The sequence below is a fragment of the Mytilus edulis genome, chromosome 9 (genome assembly GCF_963676685.1).
Source record: "Mytilus edulis chromosome 9, xbMytEdul2.2, whole genome shotgun sequence".
Taxonomy (NCBI): Eukaryota; Metazoa; Mollusca; class Bivalvia; order Mytilida; family Mytilidae; genus Mytilus; species Mytilus edulis.
Genome location: NC_092352.1, coordinates 80956406 through 80977402, shown reverse-complemented (window position 1 = coordinate 80977402; position 20997 = coordinate 80956406). Strand labels below are relative to the sequence as shown.

General features: G+C 34.1%; 2 protein-coding genes across 2 annotated transcripts; one reads left to right on the top strand and one right to left on the bottom strand.

Moving 5' to 3' along the window:
• Positions 1-3299: 3299 nt before the first annotated feature.
• On the top strand, positions 3300-9976 carry LOC139489166 (uncharacterized). Its single transcript, XM_071275332.1, has 3 exons — positions 3300-3661; positions 5747-5815; positions 9411-9976. The coding sequence occupies exons 1-3, from the start codon at positions 3358-3360 to the stop codon at positions 9896-9898; spliced, it is 861 nt and encodes a 286-aa protein (XP_071131433.1). The 5' UTR covers positions 3300-3357; the 3' UTR covers positions 9899-9976.
• A 4101-nt stretch (positions 9977-14077) lies between these two features.
• LOC139489162 (uncharacterized) lies at positions 14078-17512 on the bottom strand. The gene is made up of 3 exons (XM_071275328.1): positions 17131-17512; positions 16144-16212; positions 14078-14721 (listed from the first exon to the last, which is right to left on the bottom strand). Exons 1-3 carry the CDS (start codon positions 17420-17422, stop codon positions 14507-14509), a joined length of 576 nt encoding a protein of 191 aa, XP_071131429.1. The 5' UTR covers positions 17423-17512; the 3' UTR covers positions 14078-14506.
• Positions 17513-20997: the final 3485 nt, after the last annotated feature.

Genomic DNA, 20997 nt, shown 5'->3' with positions numbered 1-20997 from the left:
AGTCCAAACTTCCCTAACGTAATTCCGGAAGGCCTCCTTCCAGGACCTACATGTAGTATGTGTTGCTACTTTGTGCTTATCCTGAACATGCATGACATATTTGCAAGTGAACGTTAAGTAACTAACTATCAGCCATTACGTACGCGTGTCATAAACAAATAAAAGGGTCCAGGTATTGTTCAGTAACAACTTCGAAACGTTTCATTTTTATTGATAACTATTAAGACATGAAAGAAGAAACACAGCAAATGTCTAAGGTTAGGTTGATGATTGATGCTTTGCTCATCTGCATAATTTACCCATGACGCCAAGGGTAACTGGGGAATATAAATATGGTCCCTTTGGTCTTCTCCGAAATAAGTAAAAATTTGAATGAAATGCATATGGGTGGGTATAGACTTTAAGGTGCTTATAATAACCAGAATGACCATTCATTTAGATTTTGGCACCTCAGTAGAAAGACTGTAATATTCGAGGAAATTAAGCATAATCTTTATACCTTAAAAATTAAACAAACAAAAAAACATAATTAAAAAAGCAAACCAGTTATAATTAAGAATTATTTCTTCATCTTTATATCTTCACATAAAAGTAACTGTATTATTATGGATGGCTATCAGTTACATGTTTATTGTATACACATATTCTTTAGCCTTAATGTAACTCTATTGTATTCTATGACCCCAAGGACCCGCCTCTGAGATTCAGGCCAAAAGGCTTAACCTATAATCCATTGATTGTTTTTGATTGCTGTCTATATAAAAAAAAATGTGGTATTGAAACAACTCTTCGCAAGAGACCAAACGAAACAAAAATGAACAACTATAGGTCACCGTACGGCCTTTGACAATGAACAAAGCCCATACCGCATAGTCAGCTATAAAACACACCGAAATGACAAATGTAAAACAATTCATACGAGAAAACTACCGGTCCAATTAATGCACAAAACAGTGAACAAAAAAATATAGAACCACTGAATTACACGCTCCTGGCTTTTGACAGGCACATACAGAATATGGTGGAATTAAACATGTTAGCGGGCACCCAACCCACCACCTAACCGTACATTAAATGTCGTATGGTAAAAACTTTCAAAAATACTATCAAATTAGAAATCGGACGTGTGTATCTGTATGCTTAGCCATATTTGCATCTGTCGAGTTATTGTATTTTCCTACCTTTGGTAACTATTCCTACCAATTTACACTTTCGTATACATAAGGATTTTTTTACATGTACAAATTTCCTCCAAGAGTGTTTCGACAATATAACGGATATTATGGGTTGCTGTCTGCATGTTATGGTGGGAAATTATTTTTTTCATACATGCATATTGGTTTTATAGTCATACCAAAGCATAATTTAATACATGCAAAATTCATTGACAAACGCAATATTGTGTCAACGTAGCGTACAGTATAAATAGGTGTAACGACAACGAAGCGTACACAACATGAAAATAAAGACACTTTAAAACGTGTATTTTTTTGTTTCTAGATACAACATAAACAAGCGATCTTTATAAGTTTGTTAATTTATACTATGAAATTTTCAAAAATGTATGTTTTAAAAACTATGAGGTACGAGAAACATTAAGTTTTGAATATTTAAAAATACCAAGCACGTTTTATCATTGATATCGCCGTGCGTTTTTTGATATTTGTATATAAAAATGTCACACATTTGAAAAATCTGTTAGTAACTAATGAGTATTATGGCAAAGAATATATTGGAGCAAAATATCCGAAGAATAGATGAACTCTGTGTTACACGGTTTGTTCGATTCGAACGCGTCAACGTCCGGTTTCATCTGTATCGGGGTTATACAGGGTGAAATTGTATGCGTTGTAACTTTGTAAACATGTATGTTTTTACTCTTTTCTGTTGTTAACAAGTATAAATAGATCTTTGTATGACGCAATTTGAATTTGGGTTACTTCCCTTGGTCATGATGTAATTCAAATTTGAGTTGTTTTCCTTGATTAGGATGTAATTTCAACTTAAGTGATTTCAAATGTCTCCCCTTGGTAGATATTTTAGGAATTTAATCATCAAGCTGATATGTGATTGTTGCGCAAATATATGCATATACTTACTGAGATGCATGTATTAAAAAAATTACGATTCTTATTTAATATATACAGGTACTACATGTACACAGATAATTAATGTAAAAGTAAAAAAGTTGTTCAATTTCAGATAATGTATCTAGTACGGAAGAATATGTGTCTATAAAAAAAACCGCATCAAATATACCGGGCTATGACGTAATTTGAGTTTGAGATATATTTCCCTTGACCAAGGCGTTACGTGACTTTGAGGCATTTCACTTGGTCATGATCAAATTTAAATTGAGGTATTTCTTTTGAACATGGCGTTTTTAATTTTGAGTAATCACCCTTGTCCATGACGTAGTTTGTTTTTGAATTATTGCCCTTGGCCATGATGTTATTTGAGTTTCATTTTTTTTTTTTTTAAATTACCCATGACATAACATAATTTTAAGTTATTCCCTTTGATCATGACGTAACATGATTTTGAGTTATTCCCTTTGACGATGACGTAATTTGTGTTTGAGATATTTCCTTTGGAATTGGCGTAATTTGTATTTCAGATATTTCCTTTGGTCATGACGTAATTTGCGTTTAAGTTATTTCCTTTGACAATGAAATAATTTGAGTTTAAGTCATTTCCCTTGACTATGAGTTATTTCCTGTGGTCATGACGTAATTTGAGTTTGAGATATTTCCTTTGGTCATGACGTAATTTGAGTTTAAGTTATTTACTTTGACTATGAAATAATTTAAGTTGGAGTTATTTTCCCTTGACCATGACGAGATTGAGTCATATCTCTTTGTCATGGCATTATTTGATTTTGACTTATTCCCCTAGGTGATGACTTAACTAGAGTTTGTGCTTTTTCCCTTATCTTTAATCTCTCACCATGCTTACCGTTTACAATCAACTATTTTCACTTTTGGTTATAATTGATATGACTGTGACAAATCTCTATCAATGTCTTTTAATGTCTGTGTAAAATGAATCATTTTATTGTTTTTCTTGTTTTACAGGCAATCATTAAGCGTGAAAAATTGTAATATTTGTGGAACTTGTTCTGTATGTTAAGATTTTTTTTGTAAGGCCCTCAAGGTAGATTAGTGAATGATCATAATTAGTCAACCTTTTAAAGAGAAGTCATTATTACAAGTAGTATTATCATCAAGAGGAAACTAGATACGAAGTTAAAGTATCTCTTTCCCAAATTTGTTATTAGCAGTTTTAAATATAAAGGTATAATTTGTCTAGTCCAGTTCAAGTTAGTTGACGTGTTCTTGATTGCTTGATAATTTCACAATGGAAAGTCCAGTATTTTTTTACGTTTTTATGATCAGTTTTGTTTGTTCCTCTTATGCCAATGTATGTAGCGGCAACCAGTGTCAACATGTGATAACCATGCCATTAATTGATGATATGAAAGCTACATTGAAAGCAGACTTGGACATCACTAATATGAACAATCATCTTAAAGCTTACATCCAACAGGAAATTCAGAAAGGTGTAGAAATTGCAATGAGAGATGAAATGAAGAAACTTGTGAATAAGGGTGTAGAAATGATCAGCAGTACTGTCGAAGCTACCGTGGACAAACAAGTGACAAGTATGTGATTATTTTAGAAGCAATTATTATTAATGCAGCGTTATATTAATCCCATGCATTGCTTTACGTTATTCAATATTTTTACTTTAAAACATACAAGTAAAATAAAGAGCACTTCGATATGTCTTTGCGATTAGATTTTGAATTAAATTTATGTTAAATGTTAGAATTTTAAACATATTAAATAAGTTAAGCTACTTTAATATCAGGTAGATGCTTTAATGTTAAAAAAAATCTGACTTTGTTGAAATAATTGTTAAATCCGTTACGGGTATAGTTGTATTCACTAAATATACCTGTTTAATATTTTTTTAACGCAACAACCTTCGGTGGTATACATGTTTAACAAGTGTAGTGTTTGCTTGTTTCTCGTGTTATCTATCTATACTATTAAACGAGTAGACCTCATTCTGTGTGTCGCTTCTCCTACATGTATCTCCTATCCTAATGATCTCACTGTTAAACGAGAAGACCTCATGTTGTGTGTCGCTTCTCTTCCTCTCACAATAAAGTGATCATTATGCCTCCAGGGCCGTAAATTGCCTGCCCTGGGGAGGCAGTTTATTATCGCCGAACGGAGCGAGGCAAAAAATATTTGGACCCATTCCATGCAGAAAAGGATATTTTTCCAGGTTTTTCCTTGTATGCAATGTACCTCCCAAGAATACATGACTTGTTAATTTTTTTGTTACATTTGAATAAATATGCGCCTGGAATATATTAAAAATAGTTATAAACCAGAGTTTGATTACGTGTCCCGGTAGAGAAAATGTGTTTTCACTTTATCCTGCTTTATGACTCTCACAAGATATTTTTACCTAAGTTTAGGGAAAGTTTTGCAAAGACTTAAAATCAAAGCCCGCTGAATTTTTGTCATTTTTGTGGTTTATCCGGCTTATTTGGCTGTCCAAATCGAATTAATTTTGACTTCGTTTCAAAGACACAATTTTCAAACTTTAAAATGAAAATGCATACTCAATAACTCATAATTTTATCTATCAAGTTCAAATTATTAAAACGTAACAATGTTTGAAAACACAAAAAAGTTTTATTCTGGCTTTGTCAAATGCTAAGGTGATTTTTTCTGACTGGACAAATCCCATCTTTTTAGAACTTATATGCATTCAATATTGCCAACATTGTCAATTCTATGTATGCTGATGCAATAGTATTTGGTGGGGAAATTTTATGTGTGCAACGGAGTTGAGCTGGGTACCGACCGTTTAGATCCAAATATTATGATTAACCACCTTGTTGTTTTAACTAACAACCAGTGCTATAAAAATGCATGATCTTAACCATTTTTTTTCTTTTCAGTGGGTTTTTTTTCCCCATTTATTATTAATTTTTGTCAGTGATCCCGCAATAGGAGGCAACTGCCTACATGCCTCTATGTAATTTACGGTCCTGGCCTCTGTGTACGATAGGTTAAAGGCATAGTCGCATTTGCCATCCATTCTTCTGACTATTCAGTTGGGTTATTTTGGGAGAAAAACGAAAATAAAGGCGTTCGGATATTCATTCCGTCATCAGACCGACTTTTCTGTCAGACATGACTACCGGTTTAAACATTGAGAACCAATCGTATGATAGATTACAAAAAAGAAAAAGTAAAAAGCCAATCAGAGTGTTGTCCATATCGTGGATACGTATGTTCATAGTATACAGAAACGCGAAAATAATGGAATTTAACCCCCCAAAAAATAACGGACTTCTTCCTTAAACAAGGGAGAGGGCTGAAACTGTTTCTAAGTACCTATGAATATTGATACCATTTCTGAAATTCTCCACACATGAACTCTTTTACAGAAATTCTCCAGACACAAAATCTTTCACAAAATTTCTCACTACAACAGTATACATACTTTCAACCAAGCTCTAACTTCCCGCGATTTCGCGGGTGTGTTCAAGTATTAGTTATAATAGTATACGATATACTTGGATTTATAAAAGTCTTACTTAAAATTTACTTTTTTAGAAATCAAGTTTTAACACAGCCAATGCCAGTGTTACAAATGTATATGACATCGGCCTTATTTTGCAGGGTAAAACTTCTTTAATTAAAGTATCTTTTTTATTCTTCAGCTGGTACTTCATATATCCAGTGGGGAACTATGAATTGCACCAATAATAATGCAGAACTGATTTATTCTGGTAAGCTATAAACCTATATAGTACATGTAACGTGTAATGTCTATTAGAATATTACTTGATAGATTAACCCTCTGTTTGTACGATTTTTATGCCCCATTTATTGGCATTATGTTTTCTGGTCTGTGCGTCCGTCCGTCCGTCCGTCTGTCCCGTTTCAGGTAAAAGTTTTTGGTCGAGGTAGTTTTTGATGAAATTGAAGTCCAATCAACTTGAAACTTAGTACACATGTTTCCTATGACATAAAATTGAGAATAGAAATGGGGAATGTGCCAAAGAGACAACAACCCGACCATGGAAAAAAAAAAACAGCAGAAGGTCACCAACAGGTCTTCAATGTAGCGAGAAATTCCCGCACCCGGAGGCGTCCTTCAGCTGGCCCCTTAACACATATATATTAGTTCAGTGATAATGAACGCCATACTAATTTCCAAATTGTACACAAGAAACTAAAATTAAAATAATACAAAACTAACAAAGGCCAGAGGCTCCTGACTTGGGACAGGCGCAAAAATGCGGCGGGGTTAAACATGTTTGTGAGATCTCAACCCTCCCCCTATACCTCTAGCCAATGTAGAAAAGTAAACGCATAACAATACGCACATTATAATTCAGTTCAAGAGAAGTCCGAGTCTGATGTCAGAAGATGTAACCAAAGAAAATAAACAAAATGACAATAATACATAAATAACAACAGACTACTAGCAGTTAACTGACATGCCAGCTCCAGACTTCAATTAAACTGACTGAAAGATTATGATTTCATCATATGAACATCAGACACAATCCTTCCCGTTAGGGGTTTAGTATCATACCATTATAACATAACCCGTGTCATGCCAACAACTGGTTTTTGAATAAATGTGTTTAGTTCCGATGCAAAGACCCTATAAGTGAATCAATATTAACGCCAAAATATGCAATCTTTAATGACCTGACAACAGTATCGTAACTATATCCCTTCTTAATAAGTATATTCAAAGGTTTTGTCAGTTTTTGAGGTGAATACTGACACCTTTGTGCTTTATAAAGAATATTTCCATAAAAAATTGGATGTGAAATACCTGAACGTATAAGAAGTCTGCATGTTGAGCTATATTTACGAATGATGTCCTTATGCCGATGATAAAATTTAGTAAATGTTTTGACTAGTTTGTGATATCGAAAACCCTGGTGTAATAATTTATCAGTAATACATAAATTTCTCTCGTTAAAATCTAAAACATTGTTACATACACGAGCGAATCGTACAAGTTGAGATATATAAACACCGTAAGATGGCGATGTTCCTCTAAAAATGGATAATTAACGATAGGAAATGAAAAATCATCGCTTTTATCATAAATTTTAGTATTCAGCTTTCCGTTAGTGATATAGATATCAAGATCGAGGAAAGGGCAGTGGTCATTGTTAGTATTAGCTTTATTTAAAGTAAGTTCAACAGGATAAATTTCTTTAATATACATACCGAAGTCGTCATTATTGAGAGCCAAAATATCATCCAAATATCTAAAAGTATTATTAAATTTGTTTATCAGATGTTGTTTCGATGGGTCTTTGCTTATTTTTGTCATAAAATGTAACTCATAGCAATACAAAAACAGGTCCGCAATAAGTGGTGCACAGTTAGTCCTATTGGAATTCCGATAATCTGACGATATACGGAATGTTCAAAGCGAACAAAAATGTTATCTAGTAAAAATTCAAGGGCATATATAGTATGAAAGCATGTCCAATTGACATAGTTTTTTTTTGTTTATTGCTACTAAAAAATGACCTAAAAGAATTTGAACATCGTTCTAATTTTAATGTCAAATTAGAGATTTTACCCCATATTCACGGTCCACTGAACATAGAAAATGATAGTTTGGATGGGCATCCGTGTACTATGGACACATTCTTGTTTTCTATGTTATACATTATGTTATACTGTAAGCTATCTGCCCTCTGTAATGATTCTTTTTCTCTACTATGTGCCAGATGTCTTCCATTCACAATTTCCTGTGAATTCCTAGATTTCTGATTAAGATCACATTTGATTTGTATTGCTTTTGAACCTCTTGATATCGAAATATCGATTAATCAGAAATGTTTACTTCAATATAGTTTCAGTTTGTAAACAAAAAGATGTGGGCGGAATCGGGAAAAATCGCGACGATTTATAGTGACAAATTGCATATTTCCACTGTTTTCCACATACATTCAGACCATATATCTATAGTTAGATATAGGAAGATGTGGTGTGAGTGTCAATGAGACAACTCTCCATCCAAATAACAATTTATAAAAGAAAACCATTATAGGTCCATGTACGGCCTTCAATACGGACCCTTGGCTCACACCGAACAACAAGCTATAAAGGGCCCCATAATTACTAGTGTAAAACCATTCAAACGGGAAAATCATCGGTCTAGTCTATAGAATAGAATAGAATAGAATATTTTTATTTCCCAAATTACAGGGCCCATAAAGGGCATAAAATCAGATACAATTGATTTACTAAAAACCAGAAACACGTATAAATTACATAAATAAACGACAACTACTGTATAGACCTATTTCACAAAGATACAATTTGATGTATGATCTCTCAGTCTGGAATAATGAATGCTACCTTTATCGAGCTCTAAATGCAAAATTTAACTGAATGAAAAATGAAATTTGAAATACTGTACCAGTCCAATTTGTATATTTGAAAATATGAATGTAAAGCTGATCGAAGCTTTTATACAAAATTTAGTGCGTACGTCGTGTTTCTGTAATAACCTTCAAGAGGTGTGCTCGATACCAAAAATTTAGAGATTTTAATGGTCAAATCATTGGAGCAATTTCACAACAGAAATATTGCATACCAGTTGGTCCGAGTACACAGTTATTTCGTAGTGCATTTCTTTTAGACAATAAATGAAAATTAAAAAAATCCCACCTGCGCTTTCTCAATAATATTTTTACAGTGTGTTGTACCACTTTTGGGACAAATTATATCAAAATTATATCAAACTTCATCAGCTCTAACTCAGAATATGGACAATTGTATGTTAAGGGGGTAATTTTTGACCTTTTTCAGCTGGACCTAATCACTACTTTACATTTACCCCCCCCCCCCCCCCCCCCCCCCCCCCCCCAACTTGCTATATGAGGCATAAAACATGGAGAAATAAATTTGGAAGGGGTATAACAAAATTTGGCAAGTAACACACTGTCCACACTAAGGACTATATTCGAAAATCAAAGGACGATAACTGTGTACTCGGACCAGTTATACCAGCATCTGGGCACTGGCGAATGACTCTACGGTATTTAGATCTATAGGAGGTAAATAACGTCGTGAAGTGTTTTCTTTTCTAAATGTACACAAAACATTGTTTATAATGATATGTCTCTTTTTAGGAAGACGCTAGCCTAATTGAAATACTATGATGTGATATAACTGCCACTGAGACGACTCTCTACGTAAAATCGTATGTTGTAAATTTAAAACTAAGTAATGACCCTACGGTCATCAACAATCAGAACTCATACGACATAGCAAGCTATCAAAATCACCAAAATAAAAAAATAAAAAGCAAGCGTGAATAAAGTACTATTATCATTGTAGGTTTTGTTGGTGGATCTTCATATACAGGTGGTGGCGCTCCAAATAAGCTCTGTGTTCCGAAAGAACCAAAGTGGGGTATTTATGACGGTAAAGTAAATAGCAGTCCTTTCGTCGGTGCTACTTTGTTCGACAACTGGGACATCAACATCAAAGACACACTGTTTGATAAGAAATACACGTATTATGTCATTCAGTGTGCTGTTTGTCATGTGACCAAAGCAACGTCCACGATCATGATACCGGGAAGGAAAACATGCTACGAAAATTGGAAAATGGAATACAATGGTTACCTAATGGCTGGTTACCCTTCTCATAAAGCTGCTTCGGAATATATCTGTGTTGATGGACACCCTGATCATATCACGAAAGTACCTAGCTATGCTGACAAATCTCTTTTGTACTCGGTCTACTCAAAATGTAACGGAGCCACCCCTTGTCCACCCTACGTTGATGGTAGGGAGATGGCGTGTGTAGTTTGTTCTAGATGAACACAATCAGATATGATACATTTTATCTGTCATACTTTTTTTTACACTTTTTGCATTAAATTCGACTGTTTTGACTTGTTTTTGGGTTTGTTTCTTGACCAATATGCATATATTAAAATGATATCGTTCATCAATTACCTCTTCTTATTTATACATGAGTCGAATTTCCGTCAGCTACATGTCAAAAACAAGAAAATCAAAGGAGAGAGATCATTTAGTTTCACATTCTGATATATTGATGATGCTCATTCCTTTAACAATCCAAACTTTTCTGAATGGGTTTAATTTACTAGAATATATTTTTAAAGAAACAAAATATCTTTTAATGAAACAACAAAAACGTCTTCGTCTGCCTCATTTTTAGACCTATAATTGCAATTTAACATAAACGGTCATCGTAGGACCAGAATCGACAAACGAGACGATTTTAATTTAGAAATTATCAGTCTTCCCCCCACCTTAGTAGCAATATACCAATTTAGATGTAGAACATCACCAGTGTCTGAGCAGAAAGTTGATGGATAAGGGTCATTTTATAGAACTTCTCCATCTTTTTTTTCTAGAAAAATGTCATCGGAAGGTAGAAAAACCTTGTTGATTAATATTCGTATCAACTTCAAAAATAAAACACGAAGGTCTTAATGAATAGATTCTAAATACTGACGTTATTTTATCATCCTAAAAACTTTTTATAGTGTTCTTTCCTTTGTTTCTGTACATTATTACTTTAACTGTTTAGTCAATGTTTGTTACTATATATTTAACGTGGCTCGGTACTTATACATCTCGTCATTGTGTTATTGTACAATGCTAAATTTTTAGTAATCTTGTCTTTCGTTTTTGATTATGTCTACATGCTTCTAAGTTTTCCTTTGTTTATATGTTTGTTTTTATTTAGAGTTATTAGGATTAGAACACAATGTTGACTATTGTGTCTCTTGTTTGACATCTTTTATTATTATGTATGTTTGTTTGTTTTGTTCAAACATTGTTGTCAATAGTGTGGAAATTTGTGCGACTGTCATACAAGTGAGAGATTTAACTAGCTATAAAACCAGGTTTAATCGTACATTGACCTATAATGGTTTACTTTTTTAAATTTTTATTTGGATGGAGAGTTGTCTCATTGGCACTCACATAACATCTTCCTATATCTAATTAATCCTCCATTTTCTACATAAGAAAATGCCTGTACCAAGTCAGGAATATGACTGTTTTTATTCATTCGTAAGGTGTGTTAAAGCTTTTGATTTTGCCATAGATTAGGGATTTCCCGTTTTGAATTTTTCTCAGAGTTCAGTATTTTTTTTTTATCACGAAGATCACAAGGTATAATTGTCAAAAAAATCTCTTTTGTAATATGTTTATTAAAAATGTAACGGATCCACCCCTGATCTCCCCTCCGTTGATAGGAGGGAAATGGCGGATATATCTGTACAGTTACCTCTTATTTAAGCAAGATACATGTACATGTGGTTAATGCATAGCATGGTTTTACGCTAGTGATTTTTGTGGCCCTTTATAGCTAATGGTCGGTGTTTATGTCATAAAACTTTGTTAAGTGCTCGGAGCACAAAAAAAAATCATGCTCGGAACATGAAATTCAACCTTCTGATTGGTTGATTTTGGAGTATGAGTAAAAACTGACTCGAAAGTTTTATGACTTCAAGGCCAAGCTCCGTTTTGAAGATCGTACTTTTACCTTTAATGGTTTTTCTTTTACAAATTGTGACTTAGATGGAGAGTTGTCTCATTGGCACTTATACCATATCTTCTTATATATATAGACTTTTAAAATTTCGTTCATTATATTGCAGTGTTGGTCATCCTTTCAGGATTCTAGATCGGCATGTGGCGAGCACGTTTATACATTTCAAACTGAGTGAGATAACTGTTGTATACAACAATGATTCTCCTTATACTTCTCCGTTCTAGTAAATGGGCAAGTTTTTTTTTATTAGTCACCATAGGTGAAAATTTGTGAGGAAAAATGTAATTACATGGTTTCTTTCTTGATTAAAAATTAAAATATTTTTTCTTTTCACTGCAAATCTTAATAAAAACGGTAAATGACTCTATATAAAAATATATGCAGATACATTGTAGTTATTTAATTGTAGAGATGAAAAAATAATTAAGAATAGCATTGCTTGGTTCTGTAGACATGTACAAATTAATTAAGTTTGCTCTAAGACTAGCTTTATACAAATTGTAACCGAATGATTATAAATAAGAATTGGAAAAACACAAGCATCATTCATATTGAATCACAGAACCTAGAAGTCTATAGCCATCCTAAACGACCAAGACGGCTATAGTCCTGATATTGCCATACATACGATTTGTTAACATCTGTGCAAAAATGTATATTCCAAATGTTTTCCTGACCCCAAAAGGATCGCGACAGTGGCGGTCGTCATTAATCAGCCAACCAAATTTGAATTTCCTTCAGCGGACGTTCCCTAAATTTTTATAGTGACAAAACAGCAGTTATAAAAATGTCTTCAGAGAAACCTGTTGCAAGGCAATATTCCTGACTCTAACATAGTGGCCTGTGACAAGGCAATATAACCGACCTTATGATAGCGACAAGGCAATATTACTTACACTATCATAGTGAACTGTGACAAGGCAGTATCCCTGACCCTATCAGAGTGGCCTATAGTAAGGCAAATTCCTGACCTTATCATAGTGAACTGTGACAAGGCAGTATTCCTGACATTTCAGAGTGGCCTATAGTAAGGCAATATTTCTGACTCTATCAAAGTGGCCTGTGGCAAGGCAATATTCCTGACCCTTCCAGAGTGGCCTATAGTAAGGCAATACTTCTGACCCTATCATAGTGGCATGTAGCAAGGCAGTATTCCTGACATTTCAGAGTGGCCTATAGTAAGGCAATATTTCTGACTCTATCATAGTGGCCTGTGGCAAGGCAATATTCCTGACCCTTTCAGAGTGGCCTATAGTAAGGCAATATTTCTGACCCTATCATAGTGGCCCGTGGCAAGGCAATATTCCTGACCTTATAATAGTGGCAAGGCAATATTTACTGACACTATCATTGTGGACTGTGGCAAGGCAATATTCCTGATCTTATAATAGTGACAAAGTAATATTTACTGACCCTATCATAGTGGCCTGTGGCAAGGCAATATTCCTGATATCATAGTAGCCTGTGACAAGGCAGTATTCTTGACCTTATCAGAGTGAACTGTGGTAAAGCAGTATTCCTGACCCTTTCAGAGTGGCCTGTGGTAATCCAATATTCCTGACCCTATCATAGAATTCTTTAGCAAGACAATATTCATTGACCTATCATAGTTACCTGTAGCAAGGCAATACTCCTTACTCTATCATAACGCTCTTGTTTTTCAGTAGCAGTCTAATACCCCTTATTTCATCCCGATCTACCCATTTGCACACTTTGTTCTTGTACTGAATATGCATGAAGTATTTTCCACTGGACGATAATCAAAATTTTAATCAATTGATCGAACTTTAACAATTTATTGTTGAAACTTTATAAATAAGTAGTCGGGTATTACCATTAATTAGACACCTACCCACAAGAACACACATTTCGTGGATTCATCAAGTAATGAGTCACGGTGTTGTCTTCAACAATGAGCAAACGCCATATCATATAGTGAGCTATAGAAGGCCCGACATGAAAAAATGTGAAACGATCTAAACGACAAATTATACTGATTGATTAATGACAACATTATAAAACAAAAATGTCAGACAAACAACTACTGATTTGCAAGTTCTGACTTTAGACAGGCACATTTAGAATGTGGCCGGTATCAACCCTACCCTAACCAGAAACTAAACGAAAATTAAATAAAAATAATCCGATTCGAGTTAAACGAATACACCTTATCGCTATTCCCGGCTGACCCGTCCGCTTGAACTTTTGACGTCAACAACAATCACTTTTCCATTGTGGCGTCAGACATTTTGTTTTATGACGTCAAAATTTTACGGGAACCTGTGTGATTTCCAGCAATGGCGGACAAATAGCGATAAGGTGTATTCATATCAAGTGATATGCAATTCTCATGTGTAATGAAATCTATAGTTTCAACACGTACTGCTTTTTGGACTGTGTACCTGTTGTTCAGTTCTTAAAGTTACTCGACATGACATATAAGTAGTATAAAAAAAAGGCACAGTACATACAACATCAAATATGTTTATTTTTATATTCGTGATACAGATTTTCTGTTCATATTAAAACATTAATTGTGTATTTCAAAGTAAGTTTCTAGTGGCTTATAAACTTTAAAGTTGTTCCACAATTGACACAAGAAAGTGTTTCAGATCTGGCTATTCATCTAGAACAAACTACACATGTCATTTCTCTGCCGTTGACGTAGGGTGGACAGGGCGTGGCTCCGTTGCATCTTGAATAAACCGAGTACAAAAGAGATTTGTCAGCCCAGCTAGGTACTCTCTTAATATGATCTGGGTTTCCATCAACACAGATATATTCCGAAGCAGCTTTATGAGAAGGGTAACCAGCCATTAGGTAACCATTGTATTCCTTTTTCCAATTTTCGTAGCATGATGTCCTCCCCGGTATCATGATCGTGGACGTTGCTTTGGTCACATGACAAACAGCACACTGAATGACATAATACGTGTATTTCGTGTATCAAACAGTGTATCTTTGATGTTGATGTCCCAGTTGTCGAACAAAGTAGCACCGATGAAAGGACTTCTATTTACTCTACCATCATCAATACCCCACTGTGGTTCATTCGGAACACAAAGCTTATTTGGAGCGCCACCACCCGTATATGAAGATCCTCCAACAAAACCTAAAACGATAAAATGTACTATAATGAGATTTAAGGTAATGACATACATGTAAGTAGAAAAATACATCAGAATTTACCAGGCTGAAGCTTGCGAACAATAGCTAGCAAACAATAAGCTAGCGAACAATAAGGCGATATATATATCGAGAAACTACAAAACAGAATAAGACAACAAAGGCCGTTAATTTAAGAACTATTCAAAAAGGCAGAAAATCCGTACAAATATAACAATTTTAACTCAATTTTGAAATGGGTTTTATCCCATCCATTGATAAAACAAGTCACATTTCTTTTGCGCAATATTCAGTACCGTAGTAGACATATCGCCATAATGTTCGCCAGCTATTGTTCGCTAGCCTCCGCCTGGTTCAGAATTTCTAAGATAACACACATCTAGTCAGAAATGGTCCTATGATGGCATCAGTTTATTTTTCTTACAGTAAAACTGATTCAATGTTTGATTGTTTAGCGTTCTAATCTTAGTTTCGACCGTCCCTGTTGACATTTTTTTTCCAGACACACACTTTATTCTTTAACCGACATACATGTAGTTAAGTTAAAATCTTCTTTTTTTGACAAACTGCTTTCACTGATTTAGAAGGAATATGAAGAAGTGCTATCAGGTTTTTTTTTTGCATGACATATAAACACGTCATGCAATGTACAAAACAATTATATGAGTACTTATGGTGAGAAGAATGCATGAATGTTGGCTAAAATAATTAAATACGTAATATGCATAACCGTATAACCACGATTATATGCATTTTCAATAAGATTTTAATATGGTTGAAAGCGAACTTTTCCTTCAAACGGAAAGATCTTGGCAATTTGAATTGATTTCTTGTACTTGATATCGTTTCATTTTGTTATAATTATAATTTGTACAAAAAAATGTAGAAATTATAATTTGTATTTTGACTTTGTACATATTACAATTTGTACATGAAGTGCATGTACAGATTACAATTTGTACACAATTTGACTAAAATTCACTTATAACTTAGAAATAATTTATAGTGCGGATTTGTTATTAAAAAAATACAGAAATTTTATTGTATGACCTCGCAATAAACCTTATTTTCAAAATACAAAACTATCTAGATGGATACAGGATATGTTATTGATACATTCATGACAATTAATTCTGATAGTACAATAGAAACTAGTACAACAGAAATTTTACTTATTCCTCTTTATGATGCCCCAACTTATCCTCGAAATAACTGAGGTGTAATTATTGTATCTGGAGCATATGGGTACCGCAATGGTACAGCTATATGAATTTTAACACGTTACATGTCGGGTGTTTTTTTGTTTTGTATAATTATGTAAATGAAAAGGCGGTGCAGCACCTCTAAATGTAAATTTAAAATGTCCAAATAAAGCAACTCTATCATATAAATTATTATAGATATTTACCGGTATAAACCATTTCTGTGTTTTCATTTGTGCATTTTGTCTTTCCCCATTGGACGTAGGAGGTACCAGCTGAAAAAAATGTCATTTCAAGAGATAAACATGGCAGTTCTGACATTGGTGTTCATACATCTATAAGCAATTTAATGTATGTTTCATTATGATACGTTATTTTGATTAGCTAACAGCAATATGGCGTCCTTCTGAAATTAACATTCATTACACAATGAAATGTAATATTCATGATGACATGAGCTCCCACAATAAAGTGCACATGTTAATTAAAAAAAACTTGATAGAAACCGTGTTTTCATGATCCTAGTTGAAAGAAATGTAATTTGAGTGTTAAATATTTCTTTTTCTAATTTCGCACGGTTGTAAAAGCGTTGACCGTGCACATATCATTAGAATGAAGCGCGGAAACAAAATGTACGTCGACGGTAATCGCTTTTACATCCCGAAAGAATTTACAAAAAGAAGCATTCAATTTTTAAGTACAGAGTTACTTTTGAAGCGGGGCGAAAGATACCAGAGGGACATTCAAACTCGAAAATAAACTGACATCGGCATTGCTAAAACAGAAAACAATCAAAAGACAACGATAGTACAAAAACAAACAAAATAAAAAAAAACTAACGACTGAGAAACACGAACCCCAGTTTGTCTTATCGAAGAATATTAACGTGATGGAAACAAGAGATTAAATTTAATAAGAACAAAGTAGATTAAAATGTTCATTTCTAAAAAAAATGTTCGTAGCCGACTCTTCTTTTCGTTATAACTTCAACGTCGTTTTGGGGTAATAATGGCATAAACGCATTCGCCCTTCTAGAAAAATTTAGCCTTGTAACATCCATGAAGAATTTAGTGGAGAAAGTTTTATTAATTAAAACACAAACATCTAACACACTGGTTGTCTGTTTTACTTGTCCGATTTTTTTAAATTAACTATTTGACATATAATTGATGAAATTAATTAGTAATACATACTTTTTACTCTCGCTTCGATTGCAGTGCTCATCTTTTTAAGACCCGCATTCACAAGTTTCTTCATTTTATTCCTCATAACAAATTCAACACCTTCCTGGATTTCCTGTTGAATGTATGCTTTAAGATGGTTGTTCATATTAGTGACGTCTAAGTGTGCTTTCAGTGTGGCTCCCATTTTATCAAGTAGTGGCATTGCTATCCCATCTCGGCACTTGTTTCCGATACATTTATGTGCACCAGTGGAACTAACCAGACAGGTTAGAAAAACGTAAAATATTACAGGACTTTCCATTTCAATTCACCAATTTGTAAAAAAACGAACAGCTAACTTCAGCTTGGGCTATAGCAAAATGACATGTATGCAAGGTTTTTATTTATTTATGTGTAATAATCTCATAAAGGAGTGACAACTACAGACATGTGTTACTTAGTCAGATAGTGTTACATACACCAAAATCAATAATATTTTTGGAAATTCATTTTGAAAATTCTTAGAAATTTTCAAATAAGCTTCCTGATACAGAAATTTGTTTTAAGAAAATAAACTGCATTTTGTAAAATTCTTTCTATGATCTTTGGAAAATTGTACACGAAGTAAGTGTACCAAAACGAGATTTTACAAAGCAGCTGAAAAATGAAAAATAACTTATTTTGAAATTGCGGGTTCATATTCTTTTTAGCGTTAAAACTTTTATAAGTCATCAGAGCTTTTATGTTGACATTAAATACTTAAATAGATGACAATACTTAAACAATTTTCAATAGCCAAAATAAATCATATTTGCATGCATATGCACATGTAGTATGTATGACAAAGGATTTTATTTTAATGGACCTTTGTTACTGCGTACAAATGTACGTGAAGTTTGACATACATGTACTGAGATCACTAGAAACCGAATACCGAACATGAGATTGCTATTTGAAGTTGTTTATAACTTTTTCAAGGGCATCCACTTAGTAAACATATACCTATATAATTAAGCTTTCATCCGCATTCTACTTATTAATAAATATACATATCAATAACAATCATAGATCTTGAAATACTGGTCCAACGTAAAATGTACGGATAATTGTATTTAAATGTGTTGTTGAGGAGAAACATAAGAAGGATCTATAATTAAAACCATGACAATGAAACTGAGAATGGAAATGATGAATGTGTCTAAGAGATGAGACCCGACCAAAGCAGAAAACAGCCCAAGACCACCAATTGCGGCTTCAACACAGTGCAAAAATTCCCCATCCGAAAGGCTTCAGGTGGCCATTAAACAAAAATGTATACTAGTTCAGGGAAAATGGACGTCACACTAAGCTCCAATATGTATATAAATGAACTGAAATTAAAACTAGAGCTATAAAGAGCCTGTGTCGCTCACCTTGGTCTATGTGCATATTAAACAAAGGACACAGATGGATTCATGATAAAAGTGTTTTGGTGATGGTGGTGTGTTTGTAGATCTTAAAAGAGGGACGAAAGATACCAAAGGGACAGTCAAACTCATAAATCTAAAACAAACTGACAACTCCATGGCTAAAAATGAAAAAGACAAACAGAAAAACAATAGTACACACGACACAACATAGAAAACTAAAGAATAAACAACACGAACCCCACCAAAAACTAGGGGTGATCTCAGGTGCTCCGGAAGGGTAAGCAGATCCTGCTCCACATGTGGCACCCGTCGTGTTGCTTATGTGATTACAAATCCGGTAAATAGTCTAATTCGGTAGGTCATATTCATGAAAGGGAAGGGGATTGTAGTTACGACGTAAGGAACATATCCGATATCATTTGTGAAACGGTTATTCCATAACGGTCAACCAACTCGTGATGGCGTCCGTAAAATTTACGAAGGGAATTACTTTTACTGAACATTCTTGCTACTTACAATGTTCTCTATCTATATAGACTTGGCCCTTTAGATTATTATTAGAATTATACCTATGTCAGATTTGCTCTAAATGCTTTGGTTTCAGAGTTATTGCTGTTTACATTTTATCTCTATCTATAATAATATTTAAGATACTTACAAGTTTCTAAACTTGGCTCTTTAGATACAGAGGAAAATATTTTGTAAAATTTACAAAAATTTACCAATTTAGGAAAAATTGTTGAAAATTGACTATAATGGACAATAACCCCTTAAGGGGTCAACTGACCATTTTGGTCATGTTGACTTATTTTTAGATCTTATTTTGCTGAACATTATTGCTGTTTACAGTTTATCTCTATCTATAATAATATTCAAGAAAATAACCAAAAACGGCAAAATTTCTTTAAAAATTACCAATTTTGGGGCAGCAACCTAACAACAGGTTGTCCGATTCCATCTGTAAATTCCAGGGCAGATAGATCTTCACCTGATAAACAATTTAAAAGCGTCAGATTTGCTTTAAATGCTTTGGTTTCAGATCTAGTAAGAGTTATAAGCCAAAATCTACATTTTACCCCTATGTTTTATTTTTAGCCATGGCGACCATCTAGATTGGTTGGCTTTGTCACAGCACACAATTTTTAAACAAGATACCCTAATAATGATTGTAGCTAAGTTTGGTTAAATTTGACCCAATAGTTTCAGAGGAGAAGATTTTTGTAAAAGATTACAAAAATTTACGAAAAATTTGTAAAAAATGACTATAAAGGGCAATAACTCCTCAAGTGGTCAATTGACCATTTTGGTCATGTTGACTTATTTTTAGATCTTACTTTGCTGAACATTATTGCTGTTTACAGTTTATCTCTATCTATAATAATATTCAAGATAACCAAAAACAGCAAAAATTTCCTAAAATTACCAATTCAGGGGCAGCAACCCAACAACGGGTTGTCGGATTCATCTGAAAATTTGAGGGCAGATAGATCTTGACATGATAAACAATTTTAAGCCGTCAAATTTGCTCTAAATGCTTTGGTTTTTGAGTTATAAGCCAAAAACTGCATTTTACCCCTATGTTCTATTTTTAGCCATGGCGGCCATCTTGGTTGGTTGCCCGGGTCACGCCACATGTTTTATAAACTAGATACCCCAATGATGATTGTGGCCAAGTTTAGTTTAATTTTGGCCAGTAGTTTCAGAGGAGAAGATTTTTGTAAAAGTTAACGACGACAGACGACGACGACGACGACGGACGACGGACGCCAAGTGATGAGAAAAGCTCACTTGGCCCTTTGGCCAAGTGAGCTAACTAGACAAAGTGATGCCACCGCACTCCACTCTGAAGTAACTGTATTATAACAAAGTCAATGCAAAACTTTCTTTGAGATATTATTGTGTCTGGGGGACCGTGTATACCGCAAAAATGAAAAAGTTCAACTGTCTCCCAAAAGAGCAAATATTAATAAAACTCAAAACCCTGACCACATTCACATCTTCAATATATGTACAAACAGACAGCAAAGTGAAAATTTCCTAGGATTCAGACTAGGAGGAGTTATGCGGAATAACTGCATACCCATAATGGGACAGACGGACGGACGGACGGGGGTAAAATAAAAAATTACGAGGGGCAGACGCTATTGATTTATGACAGTCGCAAAAATGCGTCGGGGTTAAACATGCATATTCGAATGGGGATGTCAAATTACATGAACGCTGTGAAAGCTTACATAACGTTGACAAACTCGGCGTTAAGTAAATTGATTGGGTTTTTTTTCAAATCATCAACAGTTCTTTCAATAGCATTCCTAAATAGTTACATTAATAAGATAGCTAGGCGCAATGACCCAATCTTATACTTCGTCGAGCAGTGAGCCAGGATCCCAGACTAACAATATTTTCCTTCATCAATGAGCAACGGTTATAACGTAAAAGTCAAATGCTATATTTGAATCATGTAGGTGGTACTAGTGTTCCGATGTTT